The 18,131-nt window shown below is 39.7% G+C and overlaps 1 protein-coding gene across 1 annotated transcript in view; it reads right to left on the bottom strand.

The window, feature by feature from the left end:
• KCNB1 (potassium voltage-gated channel subfamily B member 1) overlaps window positions 1-12,831 on the bottom strand; it is a 209,014-nt gene extending 196,183 nt beyond the window's left edge. The window contains exons 1-2 of the mRNA XM_026664867.2: window positions 12,683-12,831; window positions 9,446-10,112 (exon numbers count right to left, since the gene is read on the bottom strand). Of these exons, the coding sequence (XP_026520652.1) occupies window positions 9,446-10,012 (567 nt within the window). The 5' untranslated portion in view covers window positions 10,013-10,112; window positions 12,683-12,831. The remainder of the gene's footprint in view (window positions 1-9,445; window positions 10,113-12,682) is intronic.
• Window positions 12,832-18,131: the final 5,300 nt, after the last annotated feature.

Below are 18,131 nucleotides of genomic sequence, written 5' to 3'. Positions count from 1 at the left end.
CTTGTTTCAATAGCAATAGCACTTAGACTTATATACGACTACACAGTTCTTTTACAGCCTTCTCTGAGCCGTTTACAGAATCTGCATATTGCCCTCATCAATCTGGGTCCTCATTTTACCAACCTCAGAAGGATGGAAGGCTGAGTCGACCTTGAGCCTGGTGGGATTTGAACTGCCAAATTGCAGGCAGCCGAGAGTCAGCAGAAGTAGCCTGCAGTACTGCACTCTAACCACTGCGCCGCCGAGGCTCAACTGCACTCTAACCACTGCATCACTGAGTAGGCTAAAACTACAATCTCAGAGGCAACAAGAAAGCAAAGTTGAACATGTTAGGCATCTCCAATTGAACTTGTTAGGCATCTCTAATCCATTATTGGGGTTGTCTAACAAGTTCAACTTTGCTTGGTTGATCATTGTTTGAATTTAAAAATTTTTTTTTTAAAAAATAGCATGACTACAATATATACATTTTGCATGCATTTTCCTACATTATGCACACCTTTTTGTTATATATTTTGAGTGCATTTATTTAACAAGTATTAATTTTAAAGTAGCTTTTCATAAGGTTAATGTTTTAAACATATTTTCTCTTTATATATGCACTGTTCGATTCTGCATTGAATTTCAAAACTTGGTTTGTTTGAATTACAACATAAAACTCTCTTCACATCTTTGTACTAGTTGAAAACTTACATTGGATCAATTCATATTCCAATAAATTTCTCCTCCTTCTCTAAAACTGCAGGGATTATTCAAATAAATATATTAGCTTTTGTAAACCCACCATCTTCAGTCTAAGGAAACTTAGGGGATCATTGGTAGCATTGAGCAATTCCTAAGACAAATCATGAAGGCCTGTTAATTAGCTTTGAAGATTAAGGACCACTGCCAAACAAATTGACACCACAAATGCTCATACTTCAATTATTGTGCAAACCTCTCTGCTGAACTGAACCAGATAGGATTCATCTATTTAGTTTCCCAACAAAGACCAATTAATAAAGAGAAATGAAATGTGGTTCTTCAGAAAGAAATGGAACTTCTTTGAATGCACCCTGGTATTTGCGACATGAGTCACTGGGTTCTGACTTTCTCCATCCCTACAATTTTCACATTCACAGCGTTAACTGTGTGACAATGGCCATTGTGGCAGGATGCAATTATGAATCAAAGCTATCCAGATTTGCCAGATATCCTTGGGAACATGTCCAGTCCGCTCCACGCAACACGTATGGTATGACGGTTGGGATTTGCTGAGATTTTGTCAGTCATCAAAATAGTTTTTGAAAGCCTAGGATAATGAGCTTATGAAAAGAAGGATAGCAAATTTATAAATTAAAGAATAATTATGTTGATATGTGGGAGGAATATAGACCATAATCTATCACGCTGGTCCAATACAGGTTGGCAGATGTGATCGGTGTTAGTTTGAGGTATGCATTATGGCCTGTTCGCCTTGGGAGACCCTTCTGGATATATACATGTCCGATAACCTAGCCCACAATTTCATTTACCCAACCAAGCACCTTTGCCTTGACACATCCCAATAGAATGAAATGGCATAGCAAGAAGAACTGGTGGCAGGTGGACCAAGGCAGTCATAGAATGGATCCCACTTGATAAAAAGTGTCCACGAAAGAGATCTAAAACAAGGTGGATCAATGACTTCAGAATTTGGAGGTTCAGTATTCAGTATTGAGCAATGTGCAATTTCCAGTCTGGAGATAATCTGATGCTGGCTTTATTGTGATATTGTCATCCAGTGTGTGGTCCAGCTGCTCAGAGCTGAGGAAGTCCTTTATATATTGTGGTATCACACAGCCAAGCCACCCCAGTGGTCAGCATTGAGGAATGTTAGAAGTTGTAAACCAGCAAGAAGCCCATTTCTAAGCTACACACTGAAACTTAACCAATTATATATAAGGAACATATTAAATGGATCTGATATTGAATTAGAATGCAATCAAGTGATTTGCATCCTACACTACTGTTTGTAATAGGGAAGCCTTTATTCATTCCAGCACCTTTTCTCAGATTGAATGATTAGACTCTGAGCAGTAATAATTCCAAAGCATTCAAGCTAAATTTAATTTCTTAAATGAATAAGGGCCTGGAACATGCTTTCTCTCAAAGGATTCCTGTGCTTACAGTGAGCAGAACTGTTTTCAAGTATGCATGATGGACATGCAGTGGAATTTAGAAGGTATGTTATGCTGTTTTAAATTATTTTTAAAATAGCAAAAAAAAGCATCTAGAAGAAGAAATGCATATAAAAGTAGTGGACTACAATTAGATATGGATTTGTTTATCTGACAACGGGAAGAGATCATAGATGTATGGAAGTTAAAAGGTCAGGAAAGCAGTTATGGCGGATTCAATCTGAATGCCCTACTAAATTTGGACAATTCCCTCCCCCCATCCACAAATAAATCCTAAATTTCTTTCCATAATCAATCAGTAACAGAGTTTCTCAGAAGAATAACATGCTTTGCTGACAATAAAAAAAGACCAAAAGAAAATTTACAACATGTGCAAGAGAGAGCGAGATCAAGGAAAGAGAAGGAAAGAAAGTCCTTGCTCTGTAAAACAATACCACCTACTCAACACAATGGATGATATTTATGAAGTAAGTTGCCTGCAATGGGATGGGATGGACTTGAAATGTGTGCAGATTGTACTCACTAAATTATAATAATCAAGTGCAGCTGCTTCACTCATGACTGTGCAGAGCCTCCTCTTTGATAAGGACGAACTCTTTGATAAGGACAAACCATATATGGTACATAACTCCTCTTCTTCCTTCTCTACCTCCTCCCTTCTTCCTCCTCTTCTTCCTTCCACTCCTCCTCCTCCACCTCCTTCTTTTTAATCATTCTTCATTCTGATATTTCCTCATGTTAAATATCTTCTAATTTTAATGCTAGTTGGGTTTTTTGCAAATGTTTCTCTTACTTACCTACAGGAACTAATAGCAATTCCAAGAATATTTAAATTTAGAACATAGCTTGGGTAAAATATTAAATACTCCTTTCTTCCCTAGCATTAGTTCTGGGTTCAAATTTAGAGGCATCTGTATTCGCTTCAATTAACAGAGCAAACTGAGGGAAAGGGACAGATAGAGAGAAAAAGATAAGTGCATGAAATAATTTGCAGCTATGCTTTTTTCTTCTAATACACATGTTTTGTAAGTAGTTTTGTCTAATATATGTACTTTTTGCAAGTCATTTTCTTCACTAAAGTTCATTTTTGGATGTTGTTTTGGAAAGGTACATGATTTTCTGTATGTTTTTCCCCAATAAATGCATTTTTTGTTCTTATATTTTCCAGGGAGAATCAGCATTGGAACATGAGGCAGTATGAAAAGTAATATTTGAATATTTGTGTTTGTCATGTTTATTCAAAAATATGAACTTAAGCAAGGTCAAATTAAAATGTGAACCAAACACATTTCCTATCTTTCTTTAATTACAGGTTAATCAACTTGGAAAGTTCTCATAATTACTATGTAGTATTATTGTGCTACATAATTTTAATGTATGCCAAAGTTTAGCCACAGCAAAGTCTCATTTGGCTCAACGAGAAAAAAGAAACAAACTAAAGCTTAATTCCCCACTGAAATCGAGAAAATGAAATCATTTCATTTTCCTTAAAATGATTAATTGCACCACTGCTATTCTCCTTTAGCTTTTTTTTGGTTAATCCCCGATTTTAATAACAGTAGGTTTAGTGTATATGAAGGAACAAATGATCCACTTAAACCATCTGGAAAATAATTCAGTATTTCCTTTTCCTCTTCCTCATTACATATCAAGGAAAGATTTTTCCAAAAGAACTGCTGTAGTAGATTCTGAACCCATTCAAGAGAGAGACAGCAAAGATGGATAGGAACTGTGAGTGAACAATCATTTGTTTCCTAATTGCGAAGAAGAACTTCAGTACATTGGACTTTGCTAAGATATAAGAAGCTAAGGCTTTGTTTTCATGAAACATATAAACATTTCACATCTGAATCTGCATTGTTTGGTTTACTTGGATGAGATAACATTTTGCTGGTCCATATTACTTTCACATATACTCATTGATCTGATTCATTCTGTTTTTTGTACTCATGAAAACATTTTTAAACGTTTCCATATAAGTGCTTTGGAACTACATCTTTTCAAACTGTTTACTGCAAACATTTCTAAACATATCTAGGTTGGGACAATTTAAATGATGAAAAGAAGGATAGCAAATTTATAAATTAAAGAATAATTATGTTGATATGTGGGAGGAATATAGACCATAATCTATCACGCTGGTCCAATACAGGTTGGCAGATGTGATCGGTGTTAGTTTGAGGTATGCATTATGGCCTGTTCGCCTTGGGAGACCCTTCTGGATATATACATGTCCGATAACCTAGCCCACAATTTCATTTACCCAACCAAGCACCTTTGCCTTGACACATCCCAATAGAATGAAATGGCATAGCAAGAAGAACTGGTGGCAGGTGGACCAAGGCAGTCATAGAATGGATCCCACTTGATAAAAAGTGTCCACGAAAGAGATCTAAAACAAGGTGGATCAATGACTTCAGAAACTATGACGGGCCCAATTGGCAAAGGAAAGCTCAGGACCGTATTGGTTGGAAACATGTGGAAGAGACCTTGGATAGACAATGGTTAAAATAATGATGAATGATGATATTGATATGCATGTCTTCAATTGCTAAATGCATTTGTGCTGGATTGTTTGTTCCTAAAGACAAACCTGGATATAATATATAAATCACAAAAGACATTTTGGCAAGGAAGATCATCCTCATATACAGTAAATCAATACAATGTAAGGAGCTTCTAATGGATTTTGATACTATGTCAGAGAAGATCTTATTATTCAGATGCAGTGTAACGCCATCTGAAATAGAAGCAAAGGCAGTTTGGGACCCAGCGACAGTGCAAAATAAACACGTCAACATTTATTTTCCTAATGCACACCAAAGACCCCTAAATCTTTGACATGACATCCAGAAATTTAAGCAAAGAAAACACTGAACTCATCTGTCTGGCAAAAAGCTTTTAAGTAACATAGTCAAATCCTGCCTCTGGGATGCAAGCTGTTCTTCCCAAGGCATTGGCAAATCTGCTTGGATCTCAACACCATCATTTCTTAACTCAGCGGGATCCCTAGATCTCTCTTGATGCATCATGGAAAGGAATAGAGATAGTGGATAGTAGAGTAGAGCTATGTGGCAAACAGGAAAAATTCAGAATGGAAGAGTTTTCCACTTCACCTTTATAGATGTACCTGGGTAACCTTCTAACACCATGGAATGCTTTGACCTTCAGTATTACCAATCCTCACCTAACAGGTTGAGACTATAGCCACATTAGCAAATCATGTTTAACTCAAGTAGTGCAATATATTAGCACAACACACCGAATCATTAACCCACTAAACGGGCTCTGTTTAGACAACATGTTAAGTCAAAAATAAACACATATATACATACAAAACCTCTATTTGAGCCCCAGTGGAATCCTGGAAAGCCATAAAGCACTCTCTGTACTCCCAAGCCTTGGACCAAGGGAGAACAGAATCTTTTGCCAGTTGTGTTTTGTGTATGTTTTACAAACATGGATTTGTTTGGCCAGATTTCCCACCTTGCTCATCTCCAGAGTCAGTCTGGAGTCAGGTAACACTTAAGTTGACTCTTTCTTTCTCCTGCCAGATCTCTCACTGACCTAGTTAAGCATACTGCAGGAATCCAGCCAGGAAAAAAAGTTTCTTTGCTTCTATCATTGGAAACTGAGACAGAGTTCCTTGATTAATCGATTAATTATGTGCCATCAAGCTATTCCCAACTCTTAGTGAATGAATAAATGATCTCCACAATGATCAGATCACATGTTAAATCCTAAACCTAGTAGGTTAACTGAACACCTGCAATCTTTAAATGTTATATCCAATCAAAAAAATTAGATTATGGCTTATACAATATGCTCTGCCATAACAGCTCTGGTCATCTAGAAAGAGCCTATTAAAAGACCCTACCTTTTGGAATATGGGTCTTTTTTGTGGCAACCCCAGTTTAGGGACCTACACGCAACTCTCACCTTGTTAATATTCTATAAGCAAGTCAGGCTGTATTATATCAGTGTAGCCATGGGCCTTCGTAGTTTTGAATGGGGGTGTTCATCTACATTTAATTTTGGGGTTTTATAATTACACATTTCTATGCTCTTTATTTTGCAGTGTGCCACCAGAGACCTCCAGAATTGGACAGGTTACAAACACTGCTAAACAAGTAAATGCAGAACCACAGCATGTCTAATGCTTAGCCTAACGGGTTATGCAAATTCAGCCGTAGAGTGATACTTGATAAGCTTCCAAGAATCTCCTGGATTACCCTGAAGTCTATTTCAAAATCCTTGCTTTTCTACAAGAGCCTGATATTTGACCATCTTAATACTTGCCAATTTTAATAATTATATGTTGCCGGTATTAGTCTCCATATTTGTGCCCAGTTTCTTTGCAGGCATGCTGTTGCTAGTGGTAACATGTAGCTTCTATAACAGCATGAAATATTTAATTAGCTGCCAAGTAGGATAGTGATTTTTTTTTTTAGCATTAATCCTTTCAGCATGTACCCCCCCGCTTCTCCATGGAAGAAAGAATGAGGAAATGAATGTAAAATATGGCTTTTCAGGTTGCATTTTGCTGAGAGGTACAAATACAGATAACTGCAGTATCCTTTGATACATATGTTCTATATTACCTATATATAAAGGAGTGTAAGTTAATATTTCTATCTCAAACACAAGAGAGGATTGAATGATTGTTTCTAGGTATTCTTAACAGAAAAAAGATTTATACAAACTGGTATCTGGTATCCTTTTAGAAATGATGTCGTTTGCATGAATATTGGGTGCAAATTCCTCAGGATAGGATATGAAAAGTTGTTATTAGAAGTTCTAACTTGTGTATACAGATCTTTGAGGGCTTGAACAAAGCTACAGTACACATATCTAGGTCTGCTCAGCTCCACTGCACTTTATAAATGATTTTGAAATTATTACACATCATGAAAAATCAGAGAAAGGTAAGGTTCCCTACTAAGGACATTTGGAATTCAATGAATTAATTGCTACAATGCAATCGCAATTAGTTAAATGCAAGTACGGTAACAAGATTTTGTGCTAAATAGTTTTCCCCTTCCTCATAATTTGGCAACAACTTTTGGAAGATTCTAGAAATGTAACCCAAGGCTCTGTTGGCCATCTGATCTTCTAAGGTTAAAAGAAGCACCTTCAGTCTATGCTTGGCAAAGGCTTTTCAGGTTGTTTAGCCACTGTTGCCCAATCTCCTTTTAAAACAGAGATGCCAAGGGTAGAACCTGGGATAATTTACAGGAAAAGTAGGAGCTCTGCTAAAAGCCATCCTCTCTGAATGTCAGGTCCTCTTCTCATAGCCAGCCACCTGTACTATCCATTTTTGGTTGTGGTTTCACTTAGACTGTGAAGCAGCAATGGGACTCCAGAATTAGTACCGGCTGGCCGTCAGGGCTCCAACAAATCCCTCTCATTTAAAGCAAAAGTCTCTAGCCACATCAGAAAAAGTAAATTGGTTTAATAGAAATTGCCATGTTGGTACTAAATCACATCATACATTTCCCCCTTAACCCTGGTCTTTCCTCCACCCCCTGGATGTGACTTCTCCAATAGGACACATCAGTCTCCAAGAGTCATCCATCATGCTCTCCAATAACCTTCTTATGCTCTGACAACTTTAGGCTGCTGAGTTGATATCTAGGCATTTCAAGAATGCCTTGTTTTCCCACACTCTCTTTTTCTGGCAGCTAAAAAGACTAAAGGAGTATCTTTTTAGCTGACAGTCTTCAACAGTTCATTCCTCAGCCAAAAGACCAGCCAGGCCAGCTTTCTATCAAGTGGGACCTCGAGATATATTTTTTTAAAAATTGGGATTTAAAAATTGGGATAATTTTTGAGCACCTATGAGAGAAATGTGTCTGGTGGCCTCAATGCAATCTGTATAACGGGTAGAGCAATGCACCCTTGGAAACCTGTTTGGAAGAAGTATTTGGGGCCTTTTTTTGGTATTCATTGAAACAATGATGTCTTTCTCTGGGCTTCCATGTTAAGTATGAAAAAACCAAGTTGCTTTAATGATTTGACCCCTTATACCTGTGGCATTTTTTTAGGCTCATGTAACGCACACACACACACACAAAAAAGCTGTGGCTGCTTTAATTAGTAATAGAGAGATGCGATACTTCTGCAAACTGTGAAGTAGTTATTTGAATCACTTTCAAAGCAAGCATAGTCCTAACTGAATTCTCGACCATGTCAATTGAGTATAATGGGGTGCAGAGATAACCTTGATATAGGAATACAATAGTCATTAGGAGAACCATTAAAAGAAAATACATGACAACTTAATTCTGAGGAAGGAGAGAACGTGAGGAAGAAATTCAAAACAACTCTGCTTTGATTCTATTTGGTATAAGCGGGGGCAAAGGTAAATTGGCAGGTTTTCAAGATTCTGTTATTATAGTGTACAACGATAAAGTCAAATTCCTGTAATCAATGGGGTGTCTGTTTTCTGACCTGGCCTATTGCAAAGGGCTGCCAACGATGCAGTCAATTACTCGAAGGAAACTCCTTAAAATAGTTGCTTTTTTCTGGCTGATATGGAAGGATCTATCTATTTACAGCACCTTTTCAGAATCATCTTCAAACTACACCCAACCATAGTAAGAGGCAACTTGGAATTTGTAGAGGTTTCTGACTTCCTCTAAAATGAAATCATCAAAACCTGCACAAATATATTAGAAAGGAGTGGGGGATTTAGAATTAGAAAATGATAGTAATGGAATCTATTGGAAACAAAACAAGGTTTACAGATTGCCAAGGTGAAAATTGAATATAAAAATTGCTGTAATCCCTAATCCTTCTAAGTAAAGAAAGGAAGTATAACAACAACATTCTAATCAAACAGAGATTATGTCACATTTTCACATAACTGGATGTGTTCAGAAGGCATTTTTTGCCTTTGTTTTGAACAACTTCACTTCATTGCTACATAGCAATACCTAGATGACATTGACTCTAAAAGCTGAGTAGGATTAAATCTGGTTACTATATGCAGTAGGTGAGAGATCTCCACATAATTCCAAGGTTAGACTGCGATTCTGAATGAACCTTCTAAAATAAGGCAATATCAATTCCATTTCTATACCTGTTGCAAAGAAACCTCTATTAAAAATAATTATAGAACCTAATTCCCTGCCAAGCTGAAAAACATAAGGACTTTAAAGAAATAAACCATCACTGAGTTTTTCTTATCTCTTTGTACATCAAAAATAGCCAGGGACAATCACCAGGAAGGTACAACTTTTTAGCCCTATCTATCACAGATCAAGAATGGATGGATTGGATATTACCTTGGCTGCTACAGAAGAATTGGGTTTCTCCAAAAGGTCCCAGAGTTTTTTTCTCTTTTCTGCACAGCAAGTGTTATCAAATTCCTCTCCCTCCCTTTCACGCATGGTCTCTGCTTCCCTCTTGAGCTCCTCATTCATCTGTTCCTTTTTCTGGTGGTACCTTGCCTGGCAACAAGACTCTAGATAAATTTCATCAATTCCCCAATAGTCCAGTTCTTGGCTGAAGGACAAGGCACACATTTCCTCCATCATGTGCAACTTGCCCGTCCGGTAAAAGTTCAAGATAGAAGTAAATGCCCCAGGGTGCCTATCAAAGAAATATTCATTCTCCTCCAAGTTATAGTCATCACATATATCCATCAGAGATTCATGAGTATTGCAATCTCTGAGTTTACCCAATCTTGTCCGTGGTAACCTGTCCAAGGTTCGCCATAAAACCTCATGTGCCAACCCCCCCACGTTAAGTTTGACCCTTCTGGAACAAGCTTTGCTCCTGACAATCTCCATGGGATCCGGGGGCAAAGAGGTAGTAGATCGAGATCCATGTTTATTCATTCCTGCAGGCATTGCTTATCTTTTAAAAAGACTGAGACAGGTTGACAAGTGATTCCTGGGGTCTCACAGTTCCAGACAGGTTCTCTTCATCTGTTTTCCTGCTCCTCCATGCCTGTAAAGAAAATAAAGCACAGAATTACTGGTAACTTCAGCAAATTAAATGGAAAGCTTCTTCCTTTGTTTGCAAACTGCCTGTTTGTTCAATTAATCGGGGAGATATACAAATAGCTTGGTTAGTTTGCTCCAAGGAGCAGCAGAGACAGATTGGCTGTAAGAGCACAGGCTGCTGTTCAGTGTCATGGTGCTGAAATTGAACAAAAAGTCCTAAAGAAAGTGAATTGAAAGGAGAGGATGCTAATAAGGGCTTTTAGCTAACAAAATCTTAGTACAGACTATGTCCAATTCCTTACATTTTAGTAGTAAGGAGCTATCCACTACCTAAAGTGCTGAAGACAAATTCTTTATATGTCTTCTCCCAAAGGCACAAATATCTGTGTTGTATCATTCTGGAAAAGCTAGATCATCCTCATAAGCCCAACATCCATTTTCATTCATTTCAACTTTCTCAAAAGCATCCCATATTCATTTTTCATTTTTACCAATCCTTTTAGATTAAAAATTAAGATACATTTGTGGACATGTTTGAAGAGATAGGCGCATAATGTGTTACATTTGTGGACATGTTTGAAGAGATAGGCGCATAATGTGGGCCAATCATTCAAGTCATGTTAACATTTGTCATTTTAATGCCAGTTAGCTTCTTTCTGTCGTTTTGCAGTTCCTTCACACACACACACACACACACACACACACACACACACAGGTTCCACGCAGGAGCTTGTTTCTTGACAGGATGTTTTCTATTATCATTAGAAGCTTTGGACTTTGGAAAAAGGATGAGTAGGAAAATAGGCCTATGGAACAAGTTAAAGGATCTGACAGTTAACTACCCTGAGGTAATATAATTCTTAGTGTTTCATCAAGAAAGGCCAAAAATCAAACATCTTTACCCATAAAGTATATATGCCATAAAAATATAAAGAAATAACCAGGCACAGACCCACCAAAATGTATATTCCATTATTCAGATATGTACTTTTTTGTATACAATCTTAAGAAAACACATTATATGCTACATTATACTTTCCCAGGGAGAGGGAAAGAAGAATTTGCAATAATGCTGACATAAACTGTACACCACTTTTCCCATGGCCTTTTTGCTTTGCAGATATGACTACAATAATCTATTAATTTAAATTGATCTACCTGATCATCTATCCACTAAAATGCATGCATTTTCAGACTGAAATATCAGCGTGTATTTTGTATTCACTAGTTCTAAAATATCAAAGCATTGCTCATTTCACCTATGCATTTAGCTACATTTTCCAAATAAGTTCTCCTTTGCTAAAGGGATGGATTATGTTTTAAACAGTGAACAGATTATATCTAACGATTTAAAGAAGAATGGACATTTCCCCCTTTACTCCCTCCATGTGTGCTTCTCATCTTTTTGTAGCAGCCCAGGCTGACATTAACAATTTACAATAGTGCATCTATTAGCAACCTTGCTTTTAAAACTTACATAGCGTTCCTTCTACATGAAGAACATCTAACACAGAAGAAAGCCAGGGTACTTCCACAGCATTATATTCCTACTCTCTGAAAGTGGTAGCTTTTTCAATGCAATGGCAAACTGGTTGCAGTCAAAACAAACCCCCAGACACATGTTGTGCACACATGCGTGCGCACACACACACACACAGAGGCCCATAATGTGCATACGGAAAACCATCCATCTCCAGTATTTTAAACATCCCTATATAACCCACCTGAGTTAAGGAATGTTACCTATTTTAAAGACTGCCCTACAGGGAGCTCACTGGATGACAAAACATCGGGGTGGAGAGGAGAGACAGACTTTTGAATGGTGTGATATTAAAAGGTCTGTAACTCCTTGCATGAAACAGGGGAGATGGGATTTTAAAAAATGTTAGTACTGTATAACGGGAGGAAGACATTCTGCTTAAATTTGTAGGCTACTGCATCAGCCAGGGTGGAAAGGGGTGTGTGTATGTGTGTGTGTGTGTGTGTATTCATCAATGCATTTGTGGCAAACGGAGTTTGAGGCCATCAGCTCAGTGCTTCCAAACAACCTGGCAATGGTGGAGGTAGCAATTAGGCTAGCCTGGTAGGGAAGAGAAGGAGCTAAACTGAGTTTTAGCCTAATGCAAACAATGATTTGCACATCTTTCTAACGATCTCTGGAAGAAGAGGAATCCTTCCTTACCACCACGGGGGGGTGGAGGAATAACTCACGAGAGTCGTCATAACAACAAAATATGCATGTGTGTGTGCATGTATGCATATTTATATGTATATATTTGGAAACGCCGTCAACCCCGAGATGCCTGCCTGCCTTACGTGCTTCCTCGCACTGTTGCTTTCTCCCAGATGGCCTCAGCCACCAGATCCAGCGATCCTTTCGGAGGAGCAGAAACCCTCCAGCCTCTCCCAGCCCAGGTTTCCCGCGGCCCGCCAAAGCGTTGCCCCCGGAGGCGGCGAGATCCCCGTCTCCCCACGGCGGCGCCGAGCGATCGCGGGATCTCTTCCCTCCCGCCGCGGCCCCCAATTTCTCCGCTGCCCGTCCGCCCCCCCCCCCGCCCAGCCACCGTCTCTCACCTCGCCACTGACTTCCTTTCCCACGACCGCAGAGCAACGCCGGAGCGGGCTTGCGGCGGAGGGGCGGACATCGGTGAAGAGAAGCTACATCCTGCTTCAGCCGAAGAAGGGCGAGATCAGCAAGCGGGCACGGCGGGTATCTTCCTGGCGAGCCGGGGAGGCGGAGTGGAAGGTGGCGGCAGACGGGAACGGGGGGTGCGGTGGAAACCCCCTCCGCGCACCAAATCCCGGGACAACCGAGCAGATGGGGAGGGGCGTCACGCGGCCCCCAAAGTCTACAGCTCGTTCCCGAAAGGTAGATCGTTGGGGAGGCGGAGGAGGGAGGAAAAATAACCCATCAGGCCCTCCAATGGGTCTTCGGAACTCCCGGGGTTCAGCTTCAAATCCACACCGAACGTGTGGACGGGTTCCCGGGCTCCCTGAGAATCAAGAGGCCGGGCAGCACTTCCTCCAGGCAATTCCTCTCCCTTCTCTGTTGTTGTTGTTGGTTTTTTCCCCCCTCGTTTCTTAACGGAGATCAACAAGTCCGGTGAACCTCCGTCTCCCCCTCGCAATTCTGTCCCAGAGTTTTGCGGACAGGGATTTGGAAGTTGAACACGGGGAAGAGGAGAAGAAAAGAGCGCCATCTCGAGGTCAGAAGCGGCATTACGGGCGAGAGGTTTTAACGCTTCTGCTCCCCTTGGAGGGGTTGCGACAAGAGGGAGGCCGGCAAAATGCGCCAGGTTTAATGTGGACGCGGGTCAAGAGTGAAAGGCAGGACACGGCGTGTGTGTATTTAAGGCGAGGATTAAACCAAATTTGGATTCTCGGTGTCCTGGAAAAAGAAGAGGCGGAAGTACTCTCATTCAGAAACAGAGCACTGGCATTCAAGACAGTACAAAAAAAAAAAAAATCAGATTTATTTTCTACCTTGTCACCTAACAGGCTGGGGCAGTGGGGGGTGGTGGTGGTGGTAGTTGGAAGACTTCCTCTGTCGGACCTCCTGAGAACTTGCTATCAATTCGAGCAGTTGCTTTGGTGGTTCAGAGTCTGTCTTGAGTTGGGCTTGACTCTCGATGGACGTGTGGCAATTTTTGCAGCAGAGAAAAGGATTGGCAGAGGCCATGGAGGCCTGCAGACAGACAGGCTGCTTAGCGAAATTGCAGGCGCCTGGGCTGCCTTTCTTTTCCTCCGATTTGAGCCTTTCCCCCAGCGTTAACGGAGCGGAGTTGCCAATAAAGCGTGCAACTTTAAAACAGGTGTGGGAGAAGCTGGGAGGAGAGAGCAAGAGGAGACGGCGTGTTTTGGAGCAAACAGCAGACTACAGTAGCCAAATGAAAGAAGGCATTTTTCTCCTCTTCAGAAGGATTCGATGGTCCAAAACAGGGGGAAAGAAGTGTAGTATCACAGCAAGACAAGGCACAACATAAAAAGGGTGCAGGAGCTTTACATTAACATTAAAATAACATTAAAGTAAGATCTCAGAGAGAAGGAACTTAAGACAGAAACAGTCTTAAGAACTGATGATGCATACTAGCAATAGCATAGAGGAGGCTATGGCTATACAGTATATATATATACTTAAATATATACATACATACTCCGAGAAGCATAAAGCTGAAGACACAAGCCTGAAGATGATGAATGAGACTTCATCGAAATGTCGCCTAGATACTTCCAATTTTACATGGGAGAAAACCCAAATAACCAAAGATAGATAGATGATAGATAGATAGATAGATAGATAGATAGATAGATAGATAGATAGATAGATAGATAGATAGATACACACATACACAAATACATACATACATACATACATACATACATACATACATATATATATATTTGTTTTCTTAAGTTTTTGTTGGTATTGATATGTATGGTATTCAGCTTTGTTTGGGTCTTTTCCCACGTCATTATAGTTGTGCTTTTAAAGTTGTAGCAACGTTTCGGCAGAATCTCATCTGCCATCATCAGGTTTCTGTATTGTGTTCATCTGTGAGTCAGACTTTCACAGCCGTTTCTGTTTCTCACAGATGAACCCAATACACAAGCCTGATGATGGCAGATGAGATTCTGCCGAAACGTTGCTACAACTTTAAAAGCACAACTATAATGACGTCGGAAAAGACCCAAACAAAGCTGAATACCACACACACACACACACACACACACATATAATTAGTAATAGCTAATAGTAATGGAATAGTAATAGTATACAGAATAGTATAAGCATTGTCATAGTAATATTAATTGAATAGTAATGGTATACAGGTAGCAACACAATATAGGGAGTACTGGCATATCGCTTGCATATGTTTGCTTTACAAAATAAGATCTGCCCCCATCCTTTATGGTGAGCCAGTTCAGGATCCACTGCTTTTGTCTTATATCTGGGGGGATCTAATTGGGCACAGTTTAAAAAAGAACCTATGACACGGTCAACTCCTTGCTCTGTACAAAATCCACATTAAAACACACCAGGCAAGTGGTTGATCACACCCAGTGAAGACAAGACCACCTCTTTTCCTAATAATTGATTGCACTATCAAACTATTCTTGCTTTCCATAATTTAAAGTCATTATTCATGTACTGTGGCTTGGAATAAGAAACAGCAGCTCTTGATCATCTTCTGTGTGACATTTGTTTATGTGCTTGAAAAGTGCTTCTATACCCTTCCCTCATACCTAGTAATCTTTTTCAAGGTTAAATTTAACCCATTCCTTCTATCCTTACTATATATTCACCTCACTTCTCTAATCCATCAAAAGCATTTTTATTTATTTTCTTTTTGTGTGGTTTTTTTACTGTATCAGTTCTATCACCCAATTTTGGTCCATATGCAAATTTGATAAAAGTGTATTTTTAACACGATGTCCAATATGGTTTGTTTAGCTTTGGTTCATTACTGTATAGTGTGAACCTAGTTGTTGTGACTGTTAAACCATATTTTATGACTAGGCTTGTTAATCCAGTTCTTTGGGTTTTTTTAAATAGTATTTTTATTGTTGAAAAATTGGTGAAACATAGATTTTGTATTTTAATAAAGTGGCATTCAGTATTCCATATATTAAATATTATTAACATCGTTATGTTGTTATAACAGATCACTGAAAATTTAAAAAGAAAAAATATATTGGTATTAATTATAATTTAAAGCTTCAGTGTCAATGCTCATTATTTATTTATAAATTATTTAGCTTTTTCATCCAGAGTTGAATATAACATTTAAAAACTACTTCACGTTGCATCAAAGTATTTGTTGTATAATAAATATTTTCTTCTTAAGTTCATAACATAGTATTAAAGTCTCCACTGTATTGTTACTTAATATTGTTTGTGCACATTGAAAAAAGAAAAATAAGACAAATTTGACAACAATTAAATACAAACAAGAAAAAGAAAGAAAAAAGGCTATTCCATTTTTAACTTCCCCCTTTTTGGCTTCTGGTAATTTACAATATTTGTAAGTATTTTGGGCCCCCTTAGGAGCCAGACTGTGAATGTTTATTTTTGTTGTGCTGTGTGATGACCCAGCTCAGTACTGTCCACCTGCTGCCCATTCACTTGCCAAGTCCCTGTCCAGCTTTCATAGCCCTTTGTGGGTTCATTAGCTTACAAGACACTGAAATGGGGAAAATCAGTCAAACAAAATGGAGGCTGCACCCTTTTTTCCTTCCCTGTCTTTTAGATGTGACCATAGTCAGACCCAGTTCATCGCTTTGCCTAATCCCATCAGACCCAAACTGACCTGCTTGCCCCAGACAAAGACCCCCTGCAAGCCCATCTACACCAAAGAATAGAAGCCTCTTCACCAACCCAGGGCTGCCTTTACAAGGAAATTGCAACCTTCCATCATCTATCACAGTTTCTCCCTGGGAGTTGAAATCCATACATCTTCAAGCTGCCAAGATTGAGAAACCCTGATCTATCACAGTGTTTCTCAATCTTGAGAAGTGTAAGATGCATGGACCCCTAGAGGTCCCCACCCAGCCAGTCAATTCCCCTGTTCCCCAGTGCCCACATCTTAAAGTTCTCAAAGTTGAAAAATGCTGCTCTGTCAGTGATGGACTCCACATTCCATTTCCTTTAACAGTGAACTTCCTCCGCTTAAGGACTATTCAAAGTTTTACCATGGTGCTGAGCAAATAAGTATTTGCAATCGGTCCTCGGATTTACAGCTGTTGGAAGAAATATCTGTTAGGAATGTAAGTCACCTAACAGTTGGGTTGAAAAATATATAAACCAGGATAGACATTTTAATACTGTCTCTTTAAGGGAATGCTGAAATGGTAATTGGGTGTGGTTCCTCAAATGGCCATAAAATGGAGCCAGAAACCTGGATTGTTCTGTTTTCCTGTTGCTGAGAGTGTTGCTGTTCCTTATTGACTGTTGCTGATCATTGTTAGTCTTGGATTTGATGTAAGTCTGTTACTGAACTGTTTTTGATACTGGACTTTGTTATTGGATTATCCCTGGACTGAAAACTGACTGCTTTAACCGTGAATGACTTGGACTGTGTTTGGACTTTGCTTAACCGTTTACTGGAAGTAAAAACCTACATTTTACTCTACAGTGTATCTGTGTGCTGGTTGTGTGTTATTCTCCACCATTCTTACTACGTCTCCCTGTGTGCGCTCATTCTCCTAACGGGGAATTACCTCAATAATATCCTTCTGGGTTCAGTTCCAAGTGGGGGAAAAGACACTGGAAACATGGAGGCTGTTTGGAAGGTTTAATGGTGGACAGCAGGACCACATGGCTTGGAGCTCCAAAGTGAAAAGGAAGGATGTTCACATGCTTCAAGGTGAAGGAAGAGATCAAGAAAGGGATGATATGCTGAGGGTGCCTGGATTTTATAACCTTTGTTGGGATTTGAATTGAAGCTTGTTTCTAATTGGTTGTCAGACTCCCATGGGGCCATGCAGGGGCAACTCTGTAGGCTGTCCTGAGTTCCAGGCTTGGCTGAGCCTTTCTGGATGATGATGCACTGAAAGGGCTTTTGAGCAATTGCTGTAGCTTTACCTGGAGATCTTTGTTATGTGAAGTATTCTGGCCCAGGCCTTAATGGCCCACCCATTAACAAAGGTGGGGGTGAGTTTCTGCTTCTGAGGTGAGTTTCTGCTCTTGAGTTTCTACTCTTTTTAGGGGAAATATTTTGCCTTTTTAATGTTTCCTAGTTATTTCATTTTTCTAGGAGAGGGGTGGGTGCTAACTTCCTACACAGCCATTGTAGCATGCCGCAGTCATTTGATCGAAATTCGGGCCCTAGGCAGTCCATCCACATTTACAACCGGAATATGAGCTTCAATTCTCCCCCTCCCCTTCTTTCCTTCTCTCTCCCATCTCTTCTGCCCTTTGGTGACCCTGCACTCTGCTGCCCCCTGCTGCTCTGAGCCAATGTTGGGAAATGTTTGCCTCGCCAGCAGCTGCCTCTTAAAGGGCCAGTCATGCATGACTCAGCAA

This window comes from Notechis scutatus, chromosome 3 (assembly GCF_049901735.1).
Source record: "Notechis scutatus isolate UNSWTSFEM ecotype Mainland chromosome 3, rNotScu1.2, whole genome shotgun sequence".
Lineage (NCBI taxonomy): Eukaryota > Metazoa > Chordata > Lepidosauria > Squamata > Elapidae > Notechis > Notechis scutatus.
This window is presented reverse-complemented; position numbering and strand designations above follow the sequence as displayed.